Source organism: Tinamus guttatus, unplaced genomic scaffold (genome assembly GCF_059628265.1).
Source record: "Tinamus guttatus ecotype Peru unplaced genomic scaffold, ASM5962826v1 Tinamus_guttatus_pri_ptg000215l, whole genome shotgun sequence".
NCBI classification, from domain to species: domain Eukaryota; kingdom Metazoa; phylum Chordata; class Aves; order Tinamiformes; family Tinamidae; genus Tinamus; species Tinamus guttatus.
Window position 1 is genome coordinate 1,921,014 of NW_028288749.1, and position 26,395 is coordinate 1,947,408.

The 26,395-nt window shown below is 48.9% G+C and overlaps 2 protein-coding genes across 2 annotated transcripts; both read left to right on the plus strand.

Annotated features, from left to right (window-relative positions):
- Positions 1-7,101: 7,101 nt before the first annotated feature.
- On the plus strand, positions 7,102-10,016 carry LOC104581057 (regulator of G protein signaling 16). The gene is made up of 4 exons (XM_010228611.2): positions 7,102-7,207; positions 7,831-7,892; positions 9,352-9,518; positions 9,807-10,016. The coding sequence occupies exons 1-4, from the start codon at positions 7,167-7,169 to the stop codon at positions 10,005-10,007; spliced, it is 471 nt and encodes a 156-aa protein (XP_010226913.2). The 5' UTR covers positions 7,102-7,166; the 3' UTR covers positions 10,008-10,016.
- Positions 10,017-17,890: 7,874 nt separating this feature from the next.
- RNASEL (ribonuclease L) lies at positions 17,891-22,513 on the plus strand. The gene is made up of 6 exons (XM_010228633.2): positions 17,891-19,374; positions 19,780-19,868; positions 20,252-20,442; positions 20,544-20,649; positions 21,213-21,331; positions 22,289-22,513. Exons 1-6 carry the CDS (start codon positions 17,922-17,924, stop codon positions 22,425-22,427), a joined length of 2,097 nt encoding a protein of 698 aa, XP_010226935.2. The 5' UTR covers positions 17,891-17,921; the 3' UTR covers positions 22,428-22,513.
- The last annotated feature ends 3,882 nt before the right edge of the window (positions 22,514-26,395 follow it).

A 26,395-nucleotide genomic window follows, 5' to 3' on the forward strand; every position in this document is an offset into this window, starting at 1 on the left:
GTGGTGCCTTCTGAGACTGCAGAGCTACATGAGGTCTACGGAGCCTTGAGGATGTGTCCAGAGAGACAAAACTCAAGGCCAGGGCTCCACTGTGCACATTTCACAGGGGCAGCTGCTTGCAAATACCTTCACTGCCTGTTTGAAAGTGGAGGAATGAGCAAAGTTCACAGTGAAAGCGAGTCACTTGGAAGCGCCACAGCTTTGGCTGTGATTCTTCCAAGGAGGCTGCATTCCCCAAGGGGCTCAGCTGGCCATCGGGTTAGTTGCACGTGGGCCTGTAGCTGTATGGCACACAACACACCTGGCAAACGCGGTCTGGGGGGACAGTGGTCTGGGGATACTTGTGCAATGCTCTAGAAGAGGGCACTGCAGAGAGGGCTAGAAGATTTCCCCTTTCCAAGAAATACTGCACCAGCTGGGGTCATGGAGACAGGCAAGTGAAGGAACAGCAGGATAAGATGGGTTTTGTGTAGAATGAGGACAGGAAATTCAGAAGTGAGGACAATTCCCAGGATTTCCTTTTGGCTACAAAGGTTGATCCTGTTGAAAATGTGATTCCAGAAAGTGCAGACAACGTCTCTGAGCAAGCATGTGCAGAATCGGTGCTGGTGTCCTTTCAGTTCTGGTCAGAATTCATCAAAAAAACCCATCAAAATAGCCAATATCCTGTAAAAAACAAATCCCATATTTCTTGCACTGATCTGGAGTGCTGCCTTGAGCAGATGCATTCAGAGACAATATTGCTACAACTGCAACAGGAGCTGTACTCATGCAGGCTGATGTAGGATAAAAGTTTGCCCTCTTTTGTTGATGCTAGACTATATTCTTCATAAGAAACAGCCTAGAACATACAATGGAGCAAAATTTACTGTCTGAAGGATATGAGTCTATCAATTATTTTTGTTATTGCTCTTAAATTTTATCTCCCCATCAGGAAAGCAGCCTAGTTATTTAAGGTATTTTATTTTAAAACAAGAAATTGGCACTAGCTGCTGCTTTTATGCCAAATGTCAGTCTGAGGGTATTAAAATAGGCAACTTCTATCTCTTCCCCCTAAACCTGGGGCTGATTAAGGAAATAATGACTGAGCCAAACTTTGGAAAGCACCGTGTGATGACTAATCCTCACTGAGGACAAATATCCTTTGATTCATCTGTTACTGCTGTGAAAGGGATATTCTTAACCTACAAAACACATTTCTTCCTTCCACAAGTGCATGCCTCCACAAATTTGCTCCTGTTTCAAGTAATGTCAGAGAGCGTTAGCACAGGAAGAGAGAAAAATCATTCCATTCACCTCCTTTAATTCTGCATGTTTGCTGACATGAACCCAGTCAGCACTGAAGCTTCTTGACAGCAAAAGGAAAGAAGATTTCGCAGTTGCATTTTTCTAGTCTGTGAACTTCAGAACTTGTGAAGTCCAGAGGCAGATGCAGAACCTGAACCTGCGTTGAATTTCTTGCTCCTGCTTTGCTCTTTGTCACATCTGGGAATATGTTCATCACTTTTATTGTACTTGTTAACGTAGTGATGGGTCTCTGCTCTCCATGCCGAGAAAGTGTGAAGGGCAAAGTCCTGCTCGTCTGAGCATGGGAGGGAAGCGGGGTGTGCGTGTGCGCGAGCAGGAGCATGCATGGGAGGTCGTGTACATGTTATTTAGTGTCTCCCACTACAGAAGCTTTTCTGGGATATAGATGTGCATGTTAGACTAGGAAAATTATGCTTAAGTGGCATAAAAAGAGATATTAGCTAGTGTTGTCTTCGCATTGTGTGTAGGTTTGACTAGTAATAAGAGATGCAAAACTCTGCTAGGCTTCCAATTCCCCGTAAGAGCACATGTATCAAACTGAACTGAATGTTCGCTGAAGACACAAACCCAAGATGTTTACAGCATTCAGAGCAATAGGAAAGCATACCTCATGCCAGTCCTGGAGTGCCTCTCGCTCATCACTGCAAACCCTGCCCTCCCTTCACATCTCACTTTTCCCTCCCGATTCCCCTCTCGCTGTGTTGTCCTGGTGCAATCCCCTCCTTCTCCTTATCCTCACCTCCTCCAAGCGCTCCTGTCTGTGCCAAACCATCCTTTCTGCCAGCACTGCTTGTCCCCGCGCATCAGCCCTGGCCTCGCATCCTGACCTCTAGCCCCAAATCCACTATCCTTGTGTATCCCTCCTCTCTCCATTTCTTTTCATCTCCCCAGACGCTTGTCTCGACGCTTGTCGTGGGCCTTTCCATCCCACGTACCTCCTACTGTTGCTGTAAAGCTCTTAGCAGCTATCCCTTGCCCATTACATAAGAAGAAAATGCTCTGCATAATTTCTGCATCATTTTTCATCCCTGGGGCTGCTGCAGTCATCTCGACTCTAGCTACTGTGTTTTCTCTGGCATTGTATCCTAGAAGTGGAATTAAAGTCTATTTTGCTGCTAGTCCAGGCTGCTTTTCTCCCCCTGCGCACCCCTTGGCTTGTCCCTGGTACCGTGTCTTTCTTACATGCTTTGCTTCCTGGCAGGGTCTGAGATGGGGGCAGTGCTCCCGTTCACGGTTTTCTATCCCTGAGTGCGCAGCCAGTAGCTGCTTTGACAGGGTCACAGCTGTGCTTCCTTTTAGCCTTCTGATTAAAAGAATAGAGCGTAAATAAAGGTGTGTGTGTTGTATTTGCTTAGCAAAATGAGTTGTTTTGCTCCGTGCCCCGCTTTTAGCTCTGCAGGAGGTCTGTGTCTCTGATGTGAGACTGTGTGCCCTAAGCTCACCTGGGTCTTGGGGCAGTGTGTGCACCGGAGGGAGGTGGCAAAAGGAGACCCAAGAAGCCTTCTTTGCAAAAAGAGGAAAAGAAAAGGCAGACCCTGCTGCTGGAGAGACTCGATATCAGGGAGGGCCAGGGATCATGGTGGGGATCGCTTGTCTGGTGGCCACGTGCCTCCCATTGGGAGCTCCACCCAGCCAGGATATGCTCAGGTTGGATACCAGTCCCTCCCTGCTGCTCCTGGCATGATTTCCTTGCTGTCCTGAGGCAGCATGAGGGAACTGCCATCAGAGTGGAGGCTGAGCTCCTACGGCTGTAGACACAGCAGCACCTTTCACCCTTTCACGTGCCGCATCCCCCAGGGAGCATCTAAAACAGGACAGGTCAGGAGCAGCTCAGCTTTGTGTTTGTGGCATAGCGCAGCAACGTTGCCCCAAGAGAAACATCTTTACATTGCTGTGCCAGTGCATGCAACCACCAGCTTAAAAGGGGTGGGGGAAGGATGTGTTTAATGTGGTTGGTTATGTGAGAGAATTGGCCTCTGTGGGATTACCCATGATGAAAAGAAAGCAGGTAAGGAGTGCTCCCCAGTGGGTGGATCCCCCTTCCTTAAAACAAACAAACAAACAAAACAACGAAAACAAGATTGAATATGTCACCATTCTGTAACCTCTCTTCCCTTTCCTCTACAAGCAAAGTGAGTCAGGCACATGGAGTTCAGAATTTTCCTTAACGCCTATGGCATCTGCATGCTCCATGGGATGAAGGGGATCCCACTGGGAGGAGGAGGTTCTGAGGAAGCTGAGTCAAGAGCCAAGCACGAGTCCTGACTGAGGTACGGTTGAAGATGTCTTTGCTCCTGGGGACACAGGGTTGTGGGTAGCTCAGAGAGGGTTTAGGAGGGCCCTAGTATGTGGAGCTAATTCCAAACAGTCACCTATATCAGGACAGAAGGACCAACTTTTAAGACTTTTCCCATGCCACATTTCTCTTTTAACTAAATCCTTAAGTTGAAAAGCATCTACAGTGTGCAGGTGCTACCGATTTTGTTGGATCAGTAGCAGGAGCAGCTGGACAGGACACAGGCTGTTCAGTCCCATTCTTTTCTATTCAGCATCGAGGGAAATCCCGGCTGCTGTCCCGACCCCAGCCCCAGGGGTGAGTGTGCATTGCTCGGCCTGCGCCAGCATGTGCCGTCCTTTAGCAAGAACGGTTAAATAGATCCTGTTTTCTTCTGGAATCACCACAGAGGAATTTCGGAGCCCCTCCTTTCTCTCTCTCATTTCTTGCCCTAATTCTCTTCTCTGTTTTTATTGGTTTTCCTTTTCATTTGCCATTTTCTTCCCCCTAAGCCTCACTCAGAGCCAAGATGATTTGCATGCATCCGAGGGAAGAATCTGCCATTAGCACTGCTCTGTCTCCCCTCTTTGATAAGATATACTTAGCAATTGCTTTTGGGTGGCTTTTTTTTTTTTTTTCTGGCTGTTCAGTTACTTTAAAAGAGCAGGTGCTGGGAGCGGAAAGAGAAGATTAAAAATACCTGCTGTCAGATCCCTCTGCCTTTGCGGATGCGCTCCGGTGCTGCACAAAGAGAGCGCGTGAGCTGAGTGGATAACAGCTGCCCCTCGAAACCCTTATTTGTAATTCTGATTTTTATTTCCAATAATCTCTTTCCGCACTGCTACAAATTTCCTGAGCCGCTCTTTCCTCCCGTGCTCCATGCAGCGCTCCCTGCTCGGTGATCAATGAAGCAGCCTCGGGGTTTTGGCAGACGACCCGGCCGCTCACAGCACCTGCCGCAGCGTCTCTGTCTTTCTCCCCAGGCTCCCTCCAGTGCCCAACATCCACCCTTGTTTCACTGCAGCTCTTTCTCTTTCGTGTCTCTTCAGGGAAAAGCTTTCCAAGGCTCTCTCTCAAAGCACGTTGCGCTAAATGGCAGCTGGGTCAGTGCGTTTTCAATACAGGTTTGTTGTTGGTCCCTCCATAACTACCCACCTTTGCCACCCTGCAACGAGGCAGGTGTTGGTGAGTGCAGGCAGCAGTACGCAAAGCTCAAGTGATGGTACCAGAAATGCTCCTCACTGGCTCACAGCCCTTGATGGCACTTTTGGGGCACATGCGTAAAGGTGCTGTGCCTCTGTCCCCAGTCCCTCCTTCCTTCTCTTATATCTACTTCATTTATGTGGTCTTGGGGAGGGAAAAATTATTTTCTTGCTTTGCAAGGCTCTTCCTACCCTAGAAACAACAGAAGTGAGGCCTGGGGCTAGGAGGCTGTGTGCGGGGTTTGCTGGGCAGCGAGGGGGTAACCAATAGCTGGTTCCCCTGAGGATGACACTGCTACCCTGGCAAACACTGCTGCACACACAGCTCCTTCACTGCAGGCACTTATGTGACCTATCCCTGATCCCACTGTCACAAGCCAAATGTCCCCCAGCCCGGGTGACACCGGCACATGCTCAGCCGAGAGCCAGGACCTCCCCAGTGGGGGCGAAACACAAGGATCATCTCTGTGGTGCTGGAGGAGTCGGGCACGCCGCAGGACGGGCGCTGGGCCACGGCATTGAGGTGCTGGCTGCTTTTTGTGTTCCAAAACAAGGGCTGATAATGCCGGTGACTGGGCTGGAGAGCTCGATGATACAGGAAGCACGTAATCAAATCAGATCTAGGACAGAATAAAGACATCAGAGGACGCAGACGTAGCTGGACAATTGCATAACCTTAATGAAGAGGAGTGTATTATAACACATTGCATCCGCTGGAGAGCTGCTTCCTTTTAAGCAAAATACCTTATTTCTTGCTGGAAAAGGAGAGCAGGAAAGCTTAGGCCCCAGAGAGGAGCTGAGAACGTACATTTGGGCCCTATTGCTGTTACAGCTTTTCCGGCTATACATAAACAAGACACTTGAGTTGTTTCTTCCTACACGCCATGGCGGGAGAGGAGGATGGGTCTCCCCACTTCCCCTCTGGAGCTGGCGTGGGGGGTGATGTTGCTCTGTACACTGCAGCTTCCCCTCCACAGCTTCTCCCATGGCCACGATGCACGGGCGATTCCCTGTGCGTGCTTCAGTTCATGAGAAATGTTGGTGCTGGCCACCAAGTTGATCACAGCACAGGCAGAGACGGGGGGAAGGAAGATGAGGGGTGCAAACCCCAGTAGCTGGACCCTCCCTTTGGCCTGGGTTCCTTCTTTGGTTCCCATTATCATCCATCCTTACGGGATATTTTCCTTGCTTGGCCTCTCCTTGGTATATTTCTTCCCTCCTCCTCTTCCACCACAGACCTGGCAGGAAGTTTGTGGTGAAGTACAACCCGCAGGTCACTCCTGCCACCATGACCGCTCAAGCACCACATTTATTCGGGCTGCAGCCCAACGATGTGACTGGGTTGGTGTGGGAATAATGCTCCCTTTCGCTCCTCTCAAACCCAGGCAGTGGCATCACCTGTGCCCCTTGTACCAGCTGTTCACCCAGGGCAAAGCAGGCGCTTCACAGTGCCAGGAGAATGGGGAGCCACCATCCAGCGGGATTCAGTAGGAATGCTGCCGGCCTGCCCGTCCCCACCGGCGCCTGCTGCCTTTTCGCCGCTCTCCGGGACGCCGTTGGGAATGCGATGCTCAAGGACAAGCCTGGGCCTCCCGACCCCGCCTCCGCGCTCCTTGGCAGCACCAAAGCAACCGGCTATCGCGGCGGGCGCCGCTCGCCGTTGGCTGCAGGCCGGAGCGGCGCGGGGCTCGCCACGCGCAGCCCTCCCACTTCCCCCGCGCTATAAAGCGCCGCTCTGCTCGCTCCCCCGGCAGCCGCAGGTGCTGCACGAGCTGCTGCGCGCCCGGGCGCCCAGCCCTCAGCATGTGCCGCGGCTGGGCCGCGCTTCCCGGTGCTTGCCTGGAGAGGTAGGAGGCTGCTTTCTGGGAAGAGCGCGGCACGCGCCGCGGGGATGCTGCGGGAACAAGAGGATGCCTGCGGGACGGGAGCCCGCTCTGGCTGTGGGGCAGAAGAGAGCGGAGGAGCAAGGGAAGGAGCCGGTGTCGCAGGCTGCAGGGCTGGCGGGGAAGGAGGAGGCTCCAGCCAGGCACCCGGAGGAAAAAGCTCCCTGTGGTTTCTGCCTGGGGACAGCCAGGGAGGGACGGGTGCTGTGTGAGCGGTTGCCAGGGAGCGGGAGGAGCAATTTGGCGGATCATTTACTTCATATCTCCAGGCGCAAGAGAGCCGCCGACGCCGGGGGCCGCGGCAGCGAGCTGACGAGAGGGCTGCCTCAGGGGTCCGGCCCCTGCGAGTTGGCCTGGCCGCTCACCCCACCGCGACGTGGGCACCCACATCCCTCCAGCGGCCTCACAGTCCCACCTCTGCCCTTCTTCCCTTGCAGAGCCAAGGATTTCAAGACACGCTTGGGGATCCTGCTTCATAAACCAGAGCAGGGGCACAGGATGGGGAGCTCCAGCAAGCTGCAGCTGGGTGCCAAGCGGAGGTGAGCGGCGGCGTGCCCGTCGGGGGGAGCCCCATGCCGTGGGGACAGGAGCAGAGCAGCAGGACGGTCCTGTGGAGACGGTGCTGTCCCGAGGGATGCTCCCGTCTGTCTGCATGCAGAGCGCATCTCACCACCCCGCGTCCCACCCCGCCGCCACGGGAGGCGGGACGCTTCCCCCTCCACCGGTTATAAAGTCAGACTGGGGAGCTGAGGCTCTGGCACTAGGCAAGAAACCCGGAGCCTTCCTGCCCTGCGCACGCCTGAGAGTCAATATCCCCGCTGGAGGCAATCCTTGAAGAGGGGCTCTGCGGAGCTTGTACGTGGTGCCAGGGGCTCCTCTGCCACTCCTGTGCAGGAGAGGGGCTGGCCACAGCCACGCTATGGAGCTGAGGTGTCCTGATCCGGTGGGGAAGGTCGCAGAGAGGGAAAAAGAGAAAGGGAAGAGGCCCCACAGGTAATGGGGGCCACAGTTGGGTTTCCTACCCAATGGTGCTGCCTCTCTACTCACCCTGGCTCTTCCTACGTGGGACTGCTTGTAACGAAGCCTCTTTCCAGCCTTCGCTGTGGGGCAAGGAGACTCTGCCTGTGGGGCAGTAAAGCTCATGTCCTTCTGTCTTTTCCAGGGATTCCTCGAGAGAGGCGCTGGAGTGGCGAGAATCCTTCGACCAGCTCCTGAAGAGTAAAAGTGAGTAGGACTTCGTTTACTCTTGATGGGAACATGCAGGGCAAATACCGCCTCCGTGAGTAGAGGTCCGATTACATGTCTGTCTCCTCCTCAAATCGGACATTTGGGAAGTTAGGGGAGGCCCCTTCCCACTCGGAAGAGCTGATAACTTGGGTTACTGCCTTTCTTGGTCAGAGACCCGCACCATTATACCTTCTCCTGAATGGGGCACAGTCACTGTCTTGCCACGCAGTGCCACTTCTTTGGGCCAAGAACACTGTCAGAGTGACCTAGAGCTGACTGTATGGAGCAGTAGTGGGATAGGCACAATGCAAAGAGCAGCAGCAACCTGATGCAACTCTCCCTTTAGTTTTATTCACGTTGTTATTTTTTGGATCACTCCATCACTTCTTGATGCCTCCATCGCCTCTTTCTTGCAGCCTCCTGCTCCTTTTCCTAATGGTCCATAAGCAACCCAAGCAGCCCCTGCTTCCCCAAGCTTCCCTTTCTGCACATGCATAAAACAGCAGCTCTGTCTCTCTGTCAGTATCTTCCACTGCACAGTAACACAATCACCTTTATGTCAGTTTTTGTTCCTTGGAAGCCTATGTTGCTGCCGTCTCTCTGTCTGACTGGTATGAAAGAATTCAGCCACTTTATTGAATTATATGTATCCATCTTCACATTCAAAATTTGCTATATATAATATGGCGCACAGGATTTCCAGGCATTGCCTCCCTCTCTCTTCTTTAGAGTGTCCCTTCTGACCTAGAGAAGGCATCTCCTTCCGAGTCCCACACACAATCCCTCCCTTACATTGGCTTTACAGCAAGAACATAGCAGCAACACTGCCAGATTTGAACGTAAACGTTGTGGTCTTCCTTAAAAGTCATCCCACAGTAACAGATAGTCCTTCCATACTGCTAGTTCAGGCTGGGCATATTTTTTTCCAGCTTTTGCTGTGTGCTGTGATGGCCAGCAAGCATCTCCCCCTTTGTAATCAAATAGATTCTCCGAGCCTGGAAGCAAAATCATTGCTGCAAGTACTCTCCCACACTCCTCAGCATCTTCCCTCTAGCTCTCAGCCAAGAGGTAAAAATAAAGCCATTGTTGCTCCGTTCCTCCAGATGTACTAGTACCTAAATGGATTTCTCTGTAGGTAGAATTAGATCTTTTCCGAAGCTGTAAAGAATATACTCCAAAGACTCATTATAGAAAGGTCAGATAAATAAAGCCAGAGGAATACTTGTCTGTGGGAAAGGATTTCACTGGAGTCTAGAGGCCAATTAGCAGAATCTCAGAGGGTGGAATTTGTCCAGCGGGAAAGGAAATCTGCAGATGTCATGGTCTGAACTCCCAGGGAGACTCTTGCTCAGCAGTGCCGCATCTGGCAGGCTTCCTTGCCTCCCAAGAAGGAGACCAGCACTCCTTTCCTCTCCTTCTCTCAGTCCAATTACCTGTTTTTCCCTTTTCCTCCCAGGTGGGGTGACTGCCTTCCACACCTTCCTGAAGACGGAGTTCAGTGAGGAGAACCTAGACTTCTGGCTGGCTTGTGAGGACTTCAAAAAGACTCGGTCAAAAACAAAGCTAGCGTCCAAGGCCAACAGGATCTTTGAGGAGTTTGTTCAAAGCGAGGCACCCAGAGAGGTAAGAACAATTTCTGGTGCCTGATCTGCGGCCTTGACACTGAGCAGAGGGGCTGAAGGAATAAAACATCCTGGTGGTCTTTGATAAAGTCTTTCCTCAATTCAGTGGGAAGATTTGTTCATTCCCATTCACAAAAGCATTCGTTTTTAATGTCATGCTGTGTTCTAGAACGAAGGAATATAAAGATGGGAAATGTCTTTACTCCTATTTGGAGAAAGCAGTTTCCCTTCCCACGTGGGAGGGAAGCCAATGCCACATGTATGTTTACGGGCCCTCCTTTCCTTGCAGGTGAACATCGACCACGAAACCAGGGAGATTACCCGGAAGAACCTCTCGGGCGCCACATCCGCATGCTTCAACGAAGCCCAGGCGAAAACGCGCACCTTGATGGAGAAGGACTCCTACCCCAGGTTCCTGAAATCCGCCTCCTACCAGGACATGACCAAGCAGGCCGCCAGCCGCTGCCTCAGCAAGCGCTCGCACACCTGAGCCGGGGCAGCGCCCGCGGTGGGGCAGGAGCTGCGGGACGGGGCGGAGGCACCGCAGCGGAGGCTGGAGCCGGAGGGGCGCTTTGGGAGGCCTGGGGACCGCGCGTGGGGCTTTGCCTGAACTCCCGGGCTGGTTTCGGGATTGCCAGGAGCGCACGCGCATCGCCTGGACCAGCAGCACCCGTGTGCAACGGGAGACCCGCACACCGCAGAGAAGGGAAGAATGAAGGATGTCACACGCGGGTTGCAAGCCCAGGGAGAAGAGAGCAGATCCCCCTGAGCGCTGAGCTGTGCGTAACGGGAGAGCCTCATCCTGCTCCCAGGACCCTGCCTCCAAGCTGCACAAACGACCACAAGGCGGTTCCAGCTGTTCCCACAGCCCCAGGGCAGTGGCCCAGACTTGCCTGCAGGTTTTTTCCTATGCAGGAACTTGCAGGATAAAAGTCCAAAGACTGCCTGACATTTTCAGTGAGCGGGACCCTGCACTTGTCCTGATCATGAGATTGTTACTCTGCTGTTTTCCATGCATGCGCTGTGTCAAAGCTTTACTTCTTTCAGTACAGCATAGGCATTGCATTGGCATCTTTATCCCTTTCTTAAGCTATATGACCTTTAAATTGTGCCCAATCTTGGGTCACTTGAATAACTTTTTATGACTATTATTTATTGATAGTACTGTTTTAAAGTGTGTATTTATAGACATGTACTGCTCAAAGCACGCACAAGTCTCTTGCTCTGAGGAGCTTGTAACTTAAATGATTTACATGTTGCAGCACTTAGCATGCCTTCCGCGTTTTCTATACACAAACCTGAGAGAGACAAATAGACCGTATAACAGAACCATGGAGCAAAAGACATGAATCACAGTTGTGGGAGCTCTAACCTGGCAGGGTTGCTAGTGGGGTCCAAGGCAGAAGGTTTACCAGGAGCCTGGGGGACTGCTGATGGTAGCGAAAGGACACTTTGCAGTCCACGTTGTTTCCTTTCTCCCCTTAAATGCAGCTTTGTGGCTGGTATCTTGGCATTTAAACTAGCAGTTTGTCCTAGACGGAGAATATTGGTGCAAAACGTGCCCTTTGAGTGATCCTCTTGGAAATTTCTTTTTTAAAAAAAAAAACAAGTTCTCTTTAAATGTAACTCTGTCCTCAAACAGGCCTCCCATACCAGCAAAGGAGTGCTGTAGGATAATAGTTCACGGAATGACGCAGATGGCTATCCCTCCGCATCAGGCTTGTGGAATTTATATTTTTCATAGAGGATCTTATGGAGAAAATAGTTTCTTTTAATGAGCTGTGGAAGAGAAAACCTGGAGCTTTCCCTGGTTCAAAGCTGGCCTTGGTGCTCTCTTAGCTGGCGAATCCTGCAGCTTCAACGGGAGCGCGGCGGGGCCTCCACCAGCACGAGCCACATGCTGGGAATCCAGTGGGAGACAGGAAGAGCATCTCTGTGGGGATGGCAAAGCATTTCACAAGTGCGGCCCTGCGGTGCAAGCTCTTCAGAAACCCTGCTGAGTTCCCAGCGCTTCCCTAGGCAGCCCAGGCTTGGGCTGCGGCCGCGCCAGGGACATCCACTCCGGAGCATCGGTGCTAGCAGCGGCACTGGGGACTGGTGCAGAGCTGCCCCGCGTTGCTGGTGCTAGGGCAGGGACAGGTGCCACGAGGGCACGTCCTAGTGAGACGACGGCCTTGTGTGGCTGTGCATTCACCCGCAGGCCATCCCAAGCCCAAACCTCGAGGACCTTGTTCTGCCCTTACTCATTGCTCGCTTCCTTTGCCCTGCTCCAAGCACTTGCCTGACTCAGAGCAGGGGATTGTTCCGGTGTTTTATGGCTGTTTGCGCGGAGCAAGGGAGAGCCTCAAGAACCAGCACTTGTGGGAGTCCCCATCCCGATTCTACCTCCGGGTCCCGGGAGTTCCGGCTGCATTCGCAGGGAGATTCTAGCAGCTGTATTATTTATTGTTTGTTTTTACAACTGGAACCACCTTCATAGCGTTACTGAAGTGAACAACGCACAACAGTCCATTTTTATTGCTAGATAATGTCATTATTATGTCACTATTAAATGTAAAGAGAGAAGTACTGTGACACCACGGGTTCTTATTTTGTTGAAGGCTTCTAATTTATTTCTACATTCTAATTTTGGATTACTGAATTACAAAGCATACAGTGTTGCATGGTTTGCAGGACATTTATAGTTGCTTTAAAAGTTACAATACCAGAAACAGATAGAAAAAGAGGGGGAAAACTTTTGTAAAAGGAAAATCTTGTGTGATATTTTGCTTATTAAAGAGACACAGACGATTCACTGAAACAGTGAGTGCCCGAGCACAACACAGAGATGCTGTAGGGAGGGGATGTGAATACACCAAATAAAGACCAAACTGAACACGTTTCCTGAGCTGCAATCTTGTTATTTATTGCATGTTTTTAAAGCCAAAACTAACTGCCCTGCTTCAGCAGAGGAGAATGTGAGGGGACTGCCAAGGAGGAGCTGGCATCGGAGGTAACAGGAGCTCAGGGGTCCTTAGATCCTGAGGCAGTGCTGCCATTTAAAAGTCCTTTACCAGCAACTGCTGCTGTAACATGGAGTTTCCAGAGCCTTTTGTCTCTCTCAATGCAGCCATACAGAGTCCAGGAACCATCATTCATTCTAAAAACACAGAAACTCTTTTTGTTTTCTCTTCTCTGCAGTTGCTATCCACCTAATTAAATCTCCTGTCTTCTCATTCACTGTTTCATTGTGTGGCCTTGCTTGATGGGTCGGTTGGTCTAGGATTACTGCAATTTGCATTGCATGTGAGAAAGAAACAGTGAAATGAACATTATCCAGATAATACTTAAATTATCCAGTAAGAAAGACTCAGTGAGATTAGCAAAACAGCACTGAAGAACACGAACACAAAATCATGTTTTTCTTGCTGTTGGAGTTTTTTTTTTTTAATTGAAGCTTCTAACTGAAAAACAAAAACAATAGTTTCTTTTTCTGACAGAGCCTGAAGTTAATTTAAATCTGATTGTCCATAAAAGAAATGTAAGTGGAGCGAACAACCAAAAAAAAAAAAAAGAAAAGAAAATTTAATTAGGAATAAAAATCTTTTTGAGAGATGGAGGACTTGAGCTGTCCTTAGAAGGAAGCATGGGCCTGCATTCATCCTTGAGGCCACACGCCTCGAAACGGACGCCCCGGACAGGTTTTAGTGCTCCGCTCATTACAGCTAATGCTGTAGCATCACGTTCTCAGGATAGCTCCCTCTCCCAAGCCTGACAAGCTTCCCCAGGGGAAAGCTGGCCAAGGAAGCCCAGGAAAATCGCGCCGAGCGGGCAGGAGGGAGCACGGGGACGATGCATACTTGCTCCAGGGCCAGTGTTCCATGAGCTGGGTGGTGGCGGCAGCAGTTGTGTTGTTTTGGTGGAAACCCCCTTCCCGGTTCCCTGCATTCTGGGAGTTTCCCGGTGCTTTGGCACAGCCCCTCCTATGCCCAGTGGCGAGGGAGCAGCTGTATTTTTACTGTTTCCCACCCTGTGACTGTCCTGCTTGTTCCCAGCTCCCTTCAAGGCCTTGGTGGTAGCAGAGCATTGCAAGCCGTGCTTGATGCGCGATGGCTCGTGGTGACTCTTGCTGTACCCACAACCCAACGCCACGATCTCCCCCTCTGCCATAGCCTCTCGTGGTGACTCCAAACACCACCGTGTTTGCATAAAAAGATTGAGAGTCATGCATTTAAAAAAAATCACGCTTTTGGCCACTGCCAGGGCCTGGGTGCACCCACAGGCTCCCCGGTGGCCCTCATCTGATCTGGGTTTGGCTGCTGATGCCCAAGGCCAGCGTTAATGTGGTGCAGCTGTACCTGGGCACTAGCTGCTGTGAAAAGAGCGGGATGAGGAGCAGCTCAGGGAGACATCGTCTGGCACCACCTTCTTTGTTCCAGAGATGTATTTAAGCTCAGGACCGTGACTTTTTGCTTGTTTGCTCTATCTTGGTTAGATGTGGGTGCTTTCAAAGAGCTTGGGCTTGCTTTTCCAAAGCCAAAATATACAGACAAAAGTGTAAGCCGGCGGGTGGCTCCTGTATTTGCAACTGTACCTCTAAGTGCTTCATGTCTGTCCTTGTGTTGATCCTTTTCCAGGGGTTTGTTCCATCACTGCAAGCTGCATGAGTGTGACAGCATCTAAGCCTTGGGAGTTCCTGCTTGGTAATGTAATAAGGAGGACAGTGCTAGGAACATGAAGGAAAAATATGATCTTACTATTCAGGGGCTCTTTAAAATTGGATTTTGGCAGGCAGTTTTTATTGTTATATTTTTAGCTCAGAAGCCTCATGTATGTTTGTGGATGTTGGCCAGTACTTGGACATTAAGGCGATGGCATCCCAAGGGAAAGGGTGCAAAATGGGCGCAGCTCCATCAGTGAAGAGGAAAAGGGGGATTTGCAACACTGTGTACTTGGTTTTCCCAATCATTACATCTCTACAACTCAGCTCTGAGCCTTTGGGTGCATGGAGGCAACTAAGGACTCCCTGCAGAAGTGCAAACATAGCAGGAACTGCAGCAACCCAGAGGCTGCAGTGATGGTTGTAGCGGGCACTAGCGAGGGCCACTGTGGCACTTATACTTTAGAAAACATTTTAAGCTTTTCTACCCTTCAAAAACTACCAAGCACACAGATCAAGAGTATGAGCTTAGACTCTTGTGTGCTTCTGGAAAACATTTTGGTCCTATGCTCAGACCAGGCAGGAAGAGTGTTACCAGGAGTCATCCTTTCCAGGTGTAAAGAGCAGCGTGTGTCTGTCACAGCTCTCTGGTTGCAAATGTGTGGTTTCTCATACCTGGGCTTGACATCGGCCTAGATTTAGCAAATGGTGGGGAAATCCTATCTGTTGTGGTGGATTGTGCTTCACCAGTGCAGCCAGCTCCTCTATATTTGGTAACCACCAGCACTTTTCCCATCTCTTGGCTAATCCCTTGTGAGGGACAAAACAGACTTCCTTGCCTTGGTTAACTTTTCCCTTTGTCCTATAACTGCTACAATTGCGTTCACTCTGTAAAGTGCACACTGCATTGCATTGCAGTCTGTTCATTTGAGCAGCTGAAATATAGCTCACACTTCATTTTTTTGCTCCTGCAGCAGTCTTATTTATGGACGTTTTATTTTGTGGGTAACAAATTCTCATGGTGCATCTCTGGCAGAAGCAGATTCCTTTCATCTTTTCAATATAGGGTAATTAATTGCCTTAATTAAACTGGCAAGTTAAAGAGGTCTTTTCTATTTAGCTGGCTCTGTATGGCAACTCCAACTTTCTTTACTGACAGGATGCAAGGATCTTTCTAAGGTGTTCAGATGAAGGGCTTCAACAGTGTCCTCTGAGCCAAATGTGACTCTTGTGATTTTTTCCAAAAAAGGTTTCAGAGGCTTTGTACTGCTACAATATGAAGGACATCCAAACAAATAACCTTCGGCAACAAAACCCAGTGTCACATTTGGAACACAATCCCATCAAAGCCATCAGGCAAGAGGTGCTGCCCAGGTTTCTGCTCTGGCAAGAGAGGATGGCATCCTGGTTCTACAGATAGACTCAAACTCCATGGCAGCTTTTTCTTCCAAAAGAAAGGCTATATTGTACATTCTGCTGGCCAAGAGTCACCAGCACAGAAACGACGAGGGCTGTGATAGAGCCGGGTCTGTAGTCATCTAACAAACTCAGATGCTGTTGAGTTCAGAAAACTTTTGTGAATTAAAATGGGATTTTTTGACTCTGGCATAATATGCGATTGTCCCGAGTTTTCAAGATCTTTGTCTGTGGGGCTGTGTAAAGGTCTCCTTCTGTGCAGCTCCATGCAGAGATTGTGGGACTTGCCAACGCCTCATAGATGCTCTGTGTGCTGTGAAAGGATGCATAGCAAGGTGTGCTATAGAAGGTGTGACTCCTACAAAGGTGGAACTTTTCCAAGCGTTTGTGTGTGTTGGCACAGAGGATATGTGCAAGCAGTGCCAGGGTGCAGGAGAGTTTGGGTGTGCATGTAAAACTGGTGTGCAGAGCTGTGTCTAAACATCCATACCACCCTTGGCAGCGTGTTTTTCTGCATCCATGTCCACAGGTTTCTCTGTGCTTGTACCTGGCTGTGCTTTTGTGTACATAGTTGATGTGCAACTTGTGTGTTTGTGCATGCATCAGTGGTGCAAGGCCAGCTGTAGCTTCACTGATGTGGTTTCGCCTCATTTTAAGTGTGGTCTGTTTGCAGCATGTCCACGCAGTGGCGGAGCCCCTGCCTGCCAGTCGCATCAGCTCCACAGGCTGCTAGACTCATCCAGCCTTACTGGGTCGTGGAAGAAATGGGCTGGTAGCCTCCTTGTGCCTCAGTTGCTGAGTTTGTTGGTGCATCTCGATGCACATGGGGTTCCTGGATGGGTGGAAAGCGGCTTCCCTGCTTCCCCCGGGGTGGAGCCCCTGCAGTGGTAGGCGCCAGCCCGTGGGCTGGGTTCCGTGGGCTGGGTTCCGTGACTAAGCGTTTTGTCTAGGAGCCGGTGGCGGAAGTGCGAAACTGCTGCTGGATAAAAGCCAGCAGCAGAGGATTCAAAACACTTCCCAGGCCAGCGAACTCACAGCCTCCAGCCCCGCTGCCTGGAGGAGGAGGAGGAGGGAGTGGGGAGGAGAGACGCACGTCTCTGCTCACTTGGATGCGCCGGCCCCATGCTGGTGCTTGCAGGCCCGGAGCCGGTGGCACTCGCGTGGTGACGGGCGGAAGACCCTCCAACGCGGGCACGTTGGCTGGCTTCATGCCAGCATCGCGGTCGTGCTGCTGGCACAACCACCAGCTTCTGTGCAGGTGAGTGAGGATGTGAGCTCTGCTCTGTTCTTCCTTTGTACCCTGCTCTTGGCTTCAGCGGGGTGGAATCAATGCAATATGATATTTATCTCCCACTTTTAAGGGGCAGGGGTGCTAGGAACCTCCCAAAACCTAAAATGGGGCTCCTATGACTTTCCAAATTCAAGTGCATTTGACTTTCAAATTTAAGACCTCTCTATACATAATCTGATTTGTTTAGGTGAATTATTTCCTTGTCAAGCCTGTCACACTGTGACTCCAGGAAGTGCTGCTCACGGGCACTAAAGAACTTCAGTCACCCTTCACAGCCAGCAAAAGGGTTTCAGATCTCTGACTTTTCACGATGGTTGAGGTCCTACCTGATTTACTTCTTACTGTCAAAGGCATTCAGAAAGGTTTCTAGTCAGATCAGGTCTCCTAATTACATTTGGAGGTGGGGAAGGATTAAGGTGGGTTCAGTGGCTATTCCAGATATGGGACCAGGGCCTTTACAGGCCCCTTTTTGCACTTGCCATCCAAAGCTGAAGGAGAATGCCAACCTCTGAATATCTACTGGTATTTTTTTCATCAAGGAACTGAAAATGCTACTGGCCTGCTTAGGCGACTCATAGTAGACTTGGCATGATTTTTATAGCAAGAATTCCCTGGATTCTCTACTGTCCTTTTGTAAGTGCCCAGCACTGCTGGATATGCTTAAGGAATTGCCCAAGTGCCCAGGGCCACACAGTTCTCAGGGAAGATTTGTTTGTAGTGTTGTGAGTAAATCATAAGAGGTGATAAATGTCTATGTTTGGGTAAGTGACAAAGCTTTCCCAGGCTGAGGCACTCTTGACCGACACTAGCATTACTAGTTTTGGTTTCACTTCACACAGATCTTCCTAAGATCAGCTGAAACTGGAGAGATCTCATGGTTCAATAATTCTCTTTAATTAGGTGAAGACCAGGAAGCCTTCACCTAGTGCATTTCATCAGCCAACTACAGAGCAACCTCATCAAACGAAGGCGCTGAGCACTCTGCCTCTCTCATCCCTCAATGAGATCCTTAGCTCCATTAAGAAAATAAAAGGTACAAGGCCCTCCCTCTAAAAATCATGGAGCACACAAGTCGGAGTCAGTTGATGGCATTACCTACTTCAAGCAGCAAGACACTAGAAGACCTTGACGCCAAGCTACACACTGCTGTGAAAAACAACGAAATGGAAAATGTGAAGGAACTGTTGGAGAAAGGGGCAAACGTGAATTCCAGAGCCGAAGCAGGCTGGACACCACTGCAGAGCGCTGTGCATATGGACGAGGACATGGCCCTGTTTCTGCTGGAGAAGGGTGCTGATCTGCATGCCAGAAAGGACAACGGTGGCACTGCCTTTATTGAGGCAGGAGCGGCAGGAAGTGTGAGGCTGCTGGAGGTCTTTCTTGCTCATGGGTCAGACATTAATGAGTACGATAACAATGGATTCACAGCTTTCATGGAGGCTGCGTGGTATGGGAAGGAGGAGGCCTTGAGATTCCTGCATGGCAGAGGAGCAGATGTGAATATGGGGAGGATTGTGTGTGAGGAAAAAAGGAAACTCAATAAAGGAGGCGCAACAGCCTTGATGGATGCTTGTAAGGAGGGCCACATGTCAGTTGTAAAAGCTCTGGTCCAAGACATGAATGTTGATCTGAACATCTGTGACAACCAAGATAGAAATGCCTTGATCCATGCCCTCAAAGAGGGTAGTAGTCACAAGAAGCCAGAGATATCTGTCTCTATAGGGCTGTTCCTGCTTGACCGTGGCATTGATGTAAAGAGCAGAGATGAAAATGGGAAAACTGCCCTAATCCTGGCTGCTGAAGTGGACAGCTTGGATTTGGTGAAAGCTTTATTGGAGAAGGGTGAAGTAGATATTGATGATGCAGATAACAAAGGCAACACAGCACTGGTAGTAGCTGTAACGAACAATAATTACAGCATAGCAGAGCTGCTGTGTGAAAAAGGAGCAAGGACTGATATTGGGGACCTTATCGACATTGTAAATAGGAAACGTGCTTCTGACCTGAGGAAGCTGCTTCTGAAGCACAAGGCCAAGTTTGTTCCAAAACCACCTACAGACTGGGAGCCCACCAGCAAACGCTGGAGGGACCAACTGAAAAAGCTTTATGAAATATATCGCCCCATGATTGGCAAACTAAAGATATTTCAATACATTTACTATAAGATTCTGAAAACTTCCCTAGGTAGCATTTACCTAGGGCTTTATGGTGACACAGAGGTGGCTGTAGGAATAGGCCACCACAGTGATACGGAGTTTGACGAACAGAAAAGATTCCTTGAACAGTGCGGTCACTGCAAGCACCTAGTGAAGCTCTTTCAGCACGAGAAGGCAAAAGGCTTGGTATATTTGTGCTTCCCTCTCTGGGAACGTAACCTTGAAGAGTACTTCCAAGCATCAAAAGATGGACTGGGTTGCAAAGACATTCTGCGGATGATCTTCCAGGCAGTGAGAGAACTGCACTCGCTAGGATTTGCTCACCAGGATCTGCATCCCAGCAAATTTTTGATAGGTTATCTTTTGATTCCTCAGTGTTCTCCTCTTATTTTCCTACAGCTTGTTTTCTGCAGCTCTTCTTTTTGCCTACACCTTAGAGAGGAGGACATTTCCTAGCTGTCTGTAAAATAGATATGAAAATATACGTGAAGACGTGCAGACATCTTTATGTGGAATAAAAGTGGCATTAGCTCTCTTGTTTGAGTAAGTGTAGATGTGTTCCCAGAGAGCCATGGAGCAGTGGATAGAACAGCTTTACCTGTCTCACTAGGTCTGCCTTCCTTTCCAGGGCTTTACAGATAGACCAACCTGCAGTAAATCCCTCCAGAGATTTGGTTCCTAAAGAAGGAGCCATCCAGAAATCAGTGTCAAGCTGTATCAGGGTTCTATATTATTTGTTAACAGTGTCTTATTTCCTCAGATTTAAATGGCAACATTTACTTGGAGGATTTTGCTAACCGAAGAAAGTTGATTGAAGGCAAAAAGGAACTTGTAAACACAGACCTGGAGGTAACTTCCCCCTGAATCAACGTATGTTTCAAGTTTCAGGCTATTTCTGAGCTTTTTCTTCCCTTACAAATGCCAAGGGAGTTTTTTTGCATCCTCATCTTAAAAAAATACCTTGTTTTTTGGGAAAACCCCTAACGCAATAGGCAGAAGAGTGACAGTGGTGAGGATATCCAGCAGCCAGCCCTGTGAGTACAGTTATGGGACCTGCTATGCCTGCCTTTGCGTATGCAGCTTTACAGATGTTAATGTATATTTTTGTGCTTGTGCATGCCTGTAGTTCTGTGTATATTTACATAGGCAGACTTTATTTTGGAATATAAATTTCCTCTATTTGTCAAGAAGCTTCATATATCACACCTAAGTAGCGATCTGTTTCTTTGCAGGCCCTTAGCAGGCTCGTGCTGTATGTTATAACAAAGGGTAAGAAACCATTTGAGCAAATCAGTCCTGAGGATGTAGATGCAGATTCCCCTGATTATGAGGAGGCCTTGGACCTTGTGGAAAGCTTGGCATTGCATGACAAACGAGGCTTGGAAAATCTTATTAAACATCCCTTTTTCTGGAGCAAACGGAGGTAAGTCCTGGGAGTGCAAAGTAAAAGTTTGGAAAGGAAAATTTGCCTGTAACTGTGGAAATGATGCTCTGTTGCAGCTAATGAAGCTTCTGATTCTACAGCAGGTTCGATTTCCTGAAGGCTATATGGAAAGAAGTCAAATTTGTCACTATTTTTAAAGATTTGAAAAGTCCTAAATGTCCTGATTACCAGCAGTGGACTAGGAAGGTAATCTTTTTGTGTTTGTATGAGAATTGAGTTAGGCCTATGGCTACAAAGTTTTACACACGCTCTTTCTAAAACCATATCTAGATAGAGGAACTCTATGTATATACAGATAATTGGGGAAAACAAGTCTAAGTAAGTCGTGTAATCGAAATAGCATCAATCTCTTCAGTGTGGTGTCAAGGGGACTTCCATCGACAGGGATGAAGCAATTTTCTAAAATGCCTGATAGACATAATCCTGAAGTGCAGCAGCCCTCCCGCGTGGCCAAGGCAGCAAGGGTGTCTGTTCATGTTGGGAAGAGGGCATGGAGTTCAGTGCCGCAGAGATGGTCTTGGCACCCTCACAAATGCCCCAAGAACAGCTCTGAGCAGCAGCACGGAGGGGGCTGCTCTCTATAGGAAATGTCCTGCAAAGCACTCTTCTGTCAGTAAAATGTTTGACAGTCACAAGGTCTATCTGTGAAACATGGTCTCTTTATAGAGAGCAGCTGTGGTGAGTGAAAGATGATGAGCTATTTTCATGATATTTGAAAGGTAGAGAATAATCTGCAAATTTTGTTCCAGATTAATCCAAAGGTTCTGAAAATCATGCAAAATCCTGAAGGTAGAACATACATATATCGTAACGGAGTCAAAAACCTGCTGAGGTTCATCAGAAACCTGGATGAGCACCTACATGAAAGGTAAACATTCACTTTCCTGTCCCTGCCATAGCTATGTTCTGGGGTCATCTGTATATGTAAGTGTCACCAAGTTTGAGAGCAAAACTTTTTTCAGAAGTGGTCCTTCCTTTTCTAGAAGAATGGATAAAAAAGTTCTCAAACCCGACATGACTAAACTTCTTGAAGCAAAACCTGGTTCCCAGATTATCACTTATAGGTACACAGCCTTTAAGCAGAACATTCAGTTCCAGAGGGTTGATGATGGCTTCCTTTTTGTGCTCTTGCCTTTCCAGGGAAACCTCCCTGTCGTATGGAGAGCTGTCTGATAGCTAATGCCAGGTTTTGGCTCTACAGCAGGGCTATGAATGTGTCTGGGCTACTGTTCTTGCTGCAGGCTGGTGTTTCTGCCATAGCTCCGGGAAGCCTTCTAGATCACTTTTGAATATTTGTACTATTTCTTATCTTGAAGCCTCCTTGTATACCTTGCTGTTATTTTCAAAGTGCTTCTGTGTGCTGAGGTGATTTGAGATACAGATCAGGAAGCACCAGTCCTGTTAAGAGGTCAGAATTCTTACTCTCACCCTTTGGATAGGACTAGACTCCTAAATTGCTGCCAGACCCTCCTCTGCTCGTTGCCTTAAAGTCATGGGGACTTACATGTAAGGTTAGCTATCTCCAACCACACAGGAGTGGCAAAATTGGCACAGCATTGCCAATTTGAGGTGCCTGTTTCACCGAGGCTGGCAACCACCACCACTGTTCAGTGAAGATGCCAAGGGAGGTGTGGGAAGAGTGAAAAACAGAGTGCAGAGCTCAGGAAGGCATAGCAAAGTGGCAGCTCATGGATTTCCAAAAACCTCCCCATGTTTCAGAAAGCCCCTAGAGTGGCTTTCCTTTCCTGTAAGGAGCTAAGGCATTATTGAACTTTGACTTCTTGGACAAGATTTAAAATTCCATTTTGTTTCTGTTCCATTTCAGCATCAGCGAAATAATAGGGGATCATGTTGACTATTTCTCGAAGCTGTTTCCAGCGCTGACTATTGATGTCTACAACTACTTACGCAAGCATCCTGAATTCCATCACCTTGCAAATATTCAGGACCCTTTTCTACCATAATATGTGTTGTTGCCTCGTGTACCTTAGCTGATCCAATCATCTCTGCCTCCTTTTACTCCCTATTTCTTCAGCTGTGGAAGAGTTGAGGGAGATGGAAGGAGTGTATGGAGGGACAGAATATGGGGGCTTACACAGATGAAGCATCTCTTTATTTTTTTAAATATTCGGTGTAGGCTTTGGAGAGGAACTGAACTGAGGCCCAGCCCAGGTCCTCCTTGTCTCTATCACTTGAGGTTTATCTGCCCCTGTGGTGGAGATAAAGGCCCTGGTTCTTATAGAGAGGAGGGAGCTGAGAGCCCTCAACCCTACCTACATTGGAGGGTTCATGATATTTGAAAGGTAGAGAATAATCTGCAAATTTTGTTACAGATTGGAGCTCAGAAAGGAATCCTTCCTCTTGTATAGGATAAACTCAGCACTGGGTCTTCGAGCGGTGCTATCTGCAAGTCAGGGCTGTACACAAATATTACCTGTCCCCAAAACACGGGTTTTGGGGTATCACTGTCCCTCTATCAGGGATGGCTCCCTCTGGCAGAGCTGGTGCCTGTGCAGCATTGGTAGGAATCCAGCTTAGTGCTTTGATATTGGAGACTGGATGATATAGATCTATTTTTGATATGTAGCTAGGATCTAGGGACATTCAATGTGCGAACCCATTTATCCTGGGATTTCTTTGTTTCTCTATTCACAGCTGCCTTTTTTCACTTTGAGTTGCACAGTGATTGCGTGTCATTTATGGAAATATTTTTCAAGTGTTGACTAGATTTTTTTTTAATTGGAATTGTAAACTTATTCCATATAGAACTAAACTTGGAATAAACTTTTCTGGAAAACTGACCCTTATTACACTTATGAGGTTTCCCATTCCTTCTGCATAGAAGAAATTAGTGTCTTGCAGCACAGTGAAATGCCCAAGAGCCTGGGATTTCTGGCCTTGCTGTGGAGGTGCCTTTTGGCTGTTTAGGTAAGGTAGTGGATAGTCTTGTTACTGCTGAGTTGAGTTACTTCTGGCTGATAGGAGGTCTGAAGGAGGAGAAGAGTGTTGCAAAGGATTTGGGGAAGAGAAATCCAGTTTGGAGCTCTGGTATTTATTTAAAACTCCAACAATTCATCAATTCAAATAAAGCAAATTCTGCAAGGTATTTCCGTACTTCAAGATTATATGCATCAGCAAGTACTGGAGGCTTCCTGTCAGCGGAGGCGTGCTGTCTCCTGTAAAGTAAATGGCTAAATGGTGATTTATTCTGTTTTATTTTTCCTTTGCAGGGTGGGGGATCCTTGTGGATGAGTTAATGTGTGTCCGTGAACTACAGGTGGTTGGAGACTGGGAAAACGTATCCCATCCAACTATGGGCTTCCCTTGCTCTGCTCTGCCATGTGTGCTTGTTGCGGGTCAGTGTTGGAGACAAGACTTAGTGATACCGAGATACTGAGACTGGATCAGTGATGCTGGTGCAGAGCAAAGGTTCTTCTGATGGTCTTAAGAACATCTCAAAATACATGTGTATTTCATATGTGTATCAAAATGCAACAAAAACTCATTTAGACTGTTGGTGAGATGTCATCAGAGAAAATGCATCCAGGAGAATGATGACACTGCAGGAGAAAACAGGCTGTAAAATTTCCCACTTTCACCATCTGGCTCTTTCCTCCTCTTGCTTAATGCTATTTTTTTTTTTTTTCCTTTCCTTGCTGCCCTCTTTCTTTCAGGACGAGTGCTCTGTGCTGTGCAGTAGCAGGCGTGAGCGGTGCTGCTTCTGCTCTCCCTTGAGGAGAGGTGAGGCTTTGGGCTGGGCTTGTTCAGCCTTTGGTCAGATATTATGTTCCTGTTTGCTTTGACCTTTGCACCGTCTTGTCTCTCTGCTGTCTTACTAAAGATCTATGCTGTGGCAGTCTGAAAAAGTTGCAGAAAGCCCTTCCTGAAGGCAGAGAATCCCCATGGATGCCCAAACTGAGGAGTGATTAAATCCATGGAGGCTATTTGTCTTTCTGGGACAACCAGAAAGAATTTCTGGGAAGGTTTCTGTGGTGCAATGTCCTGCTTCCTGTGAAACCAGAGGTGCTGCTGAGAGCAAGCGGTGGGGATTAGGTGCTCCCTAGTGTCACCTGTGTGCTAAGGACATGCTCATATGCGCAGGGGTGGCCCCTGGTCAGTGTGGTGTAGCTTGCACTGGAGAAAACCTTGCAGAAGCTGCAGCTGGGTACAGGGAGGAGCGGGTGCTTCCACCTGCAGAGATCAGCTTCAGACACGTCTGTGGATGCTGTCCTGCTGGCGGGGATGGGTTTGGCTGGGCCCCGACCTGCGTCCTGGCAGCTCTGAAGCTTTATTGCAAAGCATGCAAAAATGCAGCTAGTCTGGGGGGCTGCAAGCTCCCGGTGTTGCTCCTGATGGGACAACATCAGTAGGTGAGCAGTTTTGTGAGCAGCTGCTCAGTCCTGCAGCTGTTTGTGAGAAGCTGATCCAGCTCCTAGGGCAGTCTCTTATTCACGGTGGAAAAACAACAACAATAAAGAAAAGGACTTCGGGGTTTCTCATGCTCCAGAAGCAAAATACTGTTAGTAGACAAGTACGGAACCTTAAATCATTTTTCTGAATCAAAGGCACCTGATGTCTTTGCAGGATATCTTCTAGGGTTTGGAAGCGGATAAACAGCTTAAGTAACAGACCTGAGAGTTTCCAAGTGAAGGAGCAGTTTAAGGCCGTTCCAAGGGAGGGTACAGCCCTTTCTTTCAGATGAGCTCCCAAGGGCACTTCGGATTTCTGCAGCTTCCAGTGGCTTGGCAAAGCTGCTCTGCCTCCATTTCACACAGGAAAATACTGGTATTTGGTATGATGTGGTTAGTGATTATAGATTTAAAAACATGCCAGGGCCCTCAGATCAGGCATTTTGACTGGTCACTTGGCGGCTGTGGCAAGGCTGCTGTGGTTTGTCTTCCCTCAGGACAACTCCACAGTAAATAAGTGCAAGGGGACCCTCCTGGCCTTCCCATCTGCAGCAGATACTTTGCTTCTGTAGCAAGTCTGGAGGGATGATGAGCTGAGACGTGGTGTGAGCTCCCTTGGCCTCATCTGCACTGGGAGCTCTGGCAGCACCGGCGCTGCTCTAGCACGCTTAACCCTCGCCTTTGCCAAGCTGTGCCCTGCACAGACTTTATCTATGGGAGCAGCGAGGGTACAAAGGTCTGGCACAGGGACAAACAGCACAGAAACATGCTCCTGGTGCGTGGCTTTGGGGCACGGTGGGATGTGGCAGCAGGGGATTTCTCAGCTATGTTACTGAGAAAATACTCATCCAATGACAGTGTTGCTGTGGACACCATCATTCCTCAGGGGCAGGATGAGCTTCAGTGCATCCTCACTGCCTTCAGACCATGCCCTGTTTCTCTAGACCCTTTAAACTTTTCCATGCCTGAGAGACATTCTCTTTAGCAATCACCTTCTTCTTGGCTGGCTCTGAGCAAACAGATGTGATGTGAACTACTAAAGTTTCCATAGATGTGCATTGATCCTGAGGCCCCTAGTCCTTTGACTATTCATGTATATCACCGCCCACCACCATTCACCCATCTCATGTGAACAGAAGTGGTGGGTCATTGGCACCTCTGAATGTCAAGTCCAGTTTTTAGAAGTCAGAATGTGATGTCGGATTTTTTTTTCTCCCCTCATTCCCTCCTACCAGCCACTGCACTGGCTGGTTCTGGTGGTACCCATGGTACGGGTTGAGGAGGGCAGCAGAGCCCTCTTTACTCTGTCTCTTTACTCTGGTTATGTCCTTGGTTGTACCTGGGCATTGCGGGGCCTGGCCGGCATCCCGCACAGACCCATCCAATTGCCTGATATTTTTAGCGGAGAATCGTTGTCCCTCCAGTTGCCTCCCAGTGCTTGTGGCCATGTGAGCTGCCCTTGCGGTTATCTGCCTGTGTTGCAGGACAGGAGATGCAGACAGGCTAGACATTTCTTTAAGACT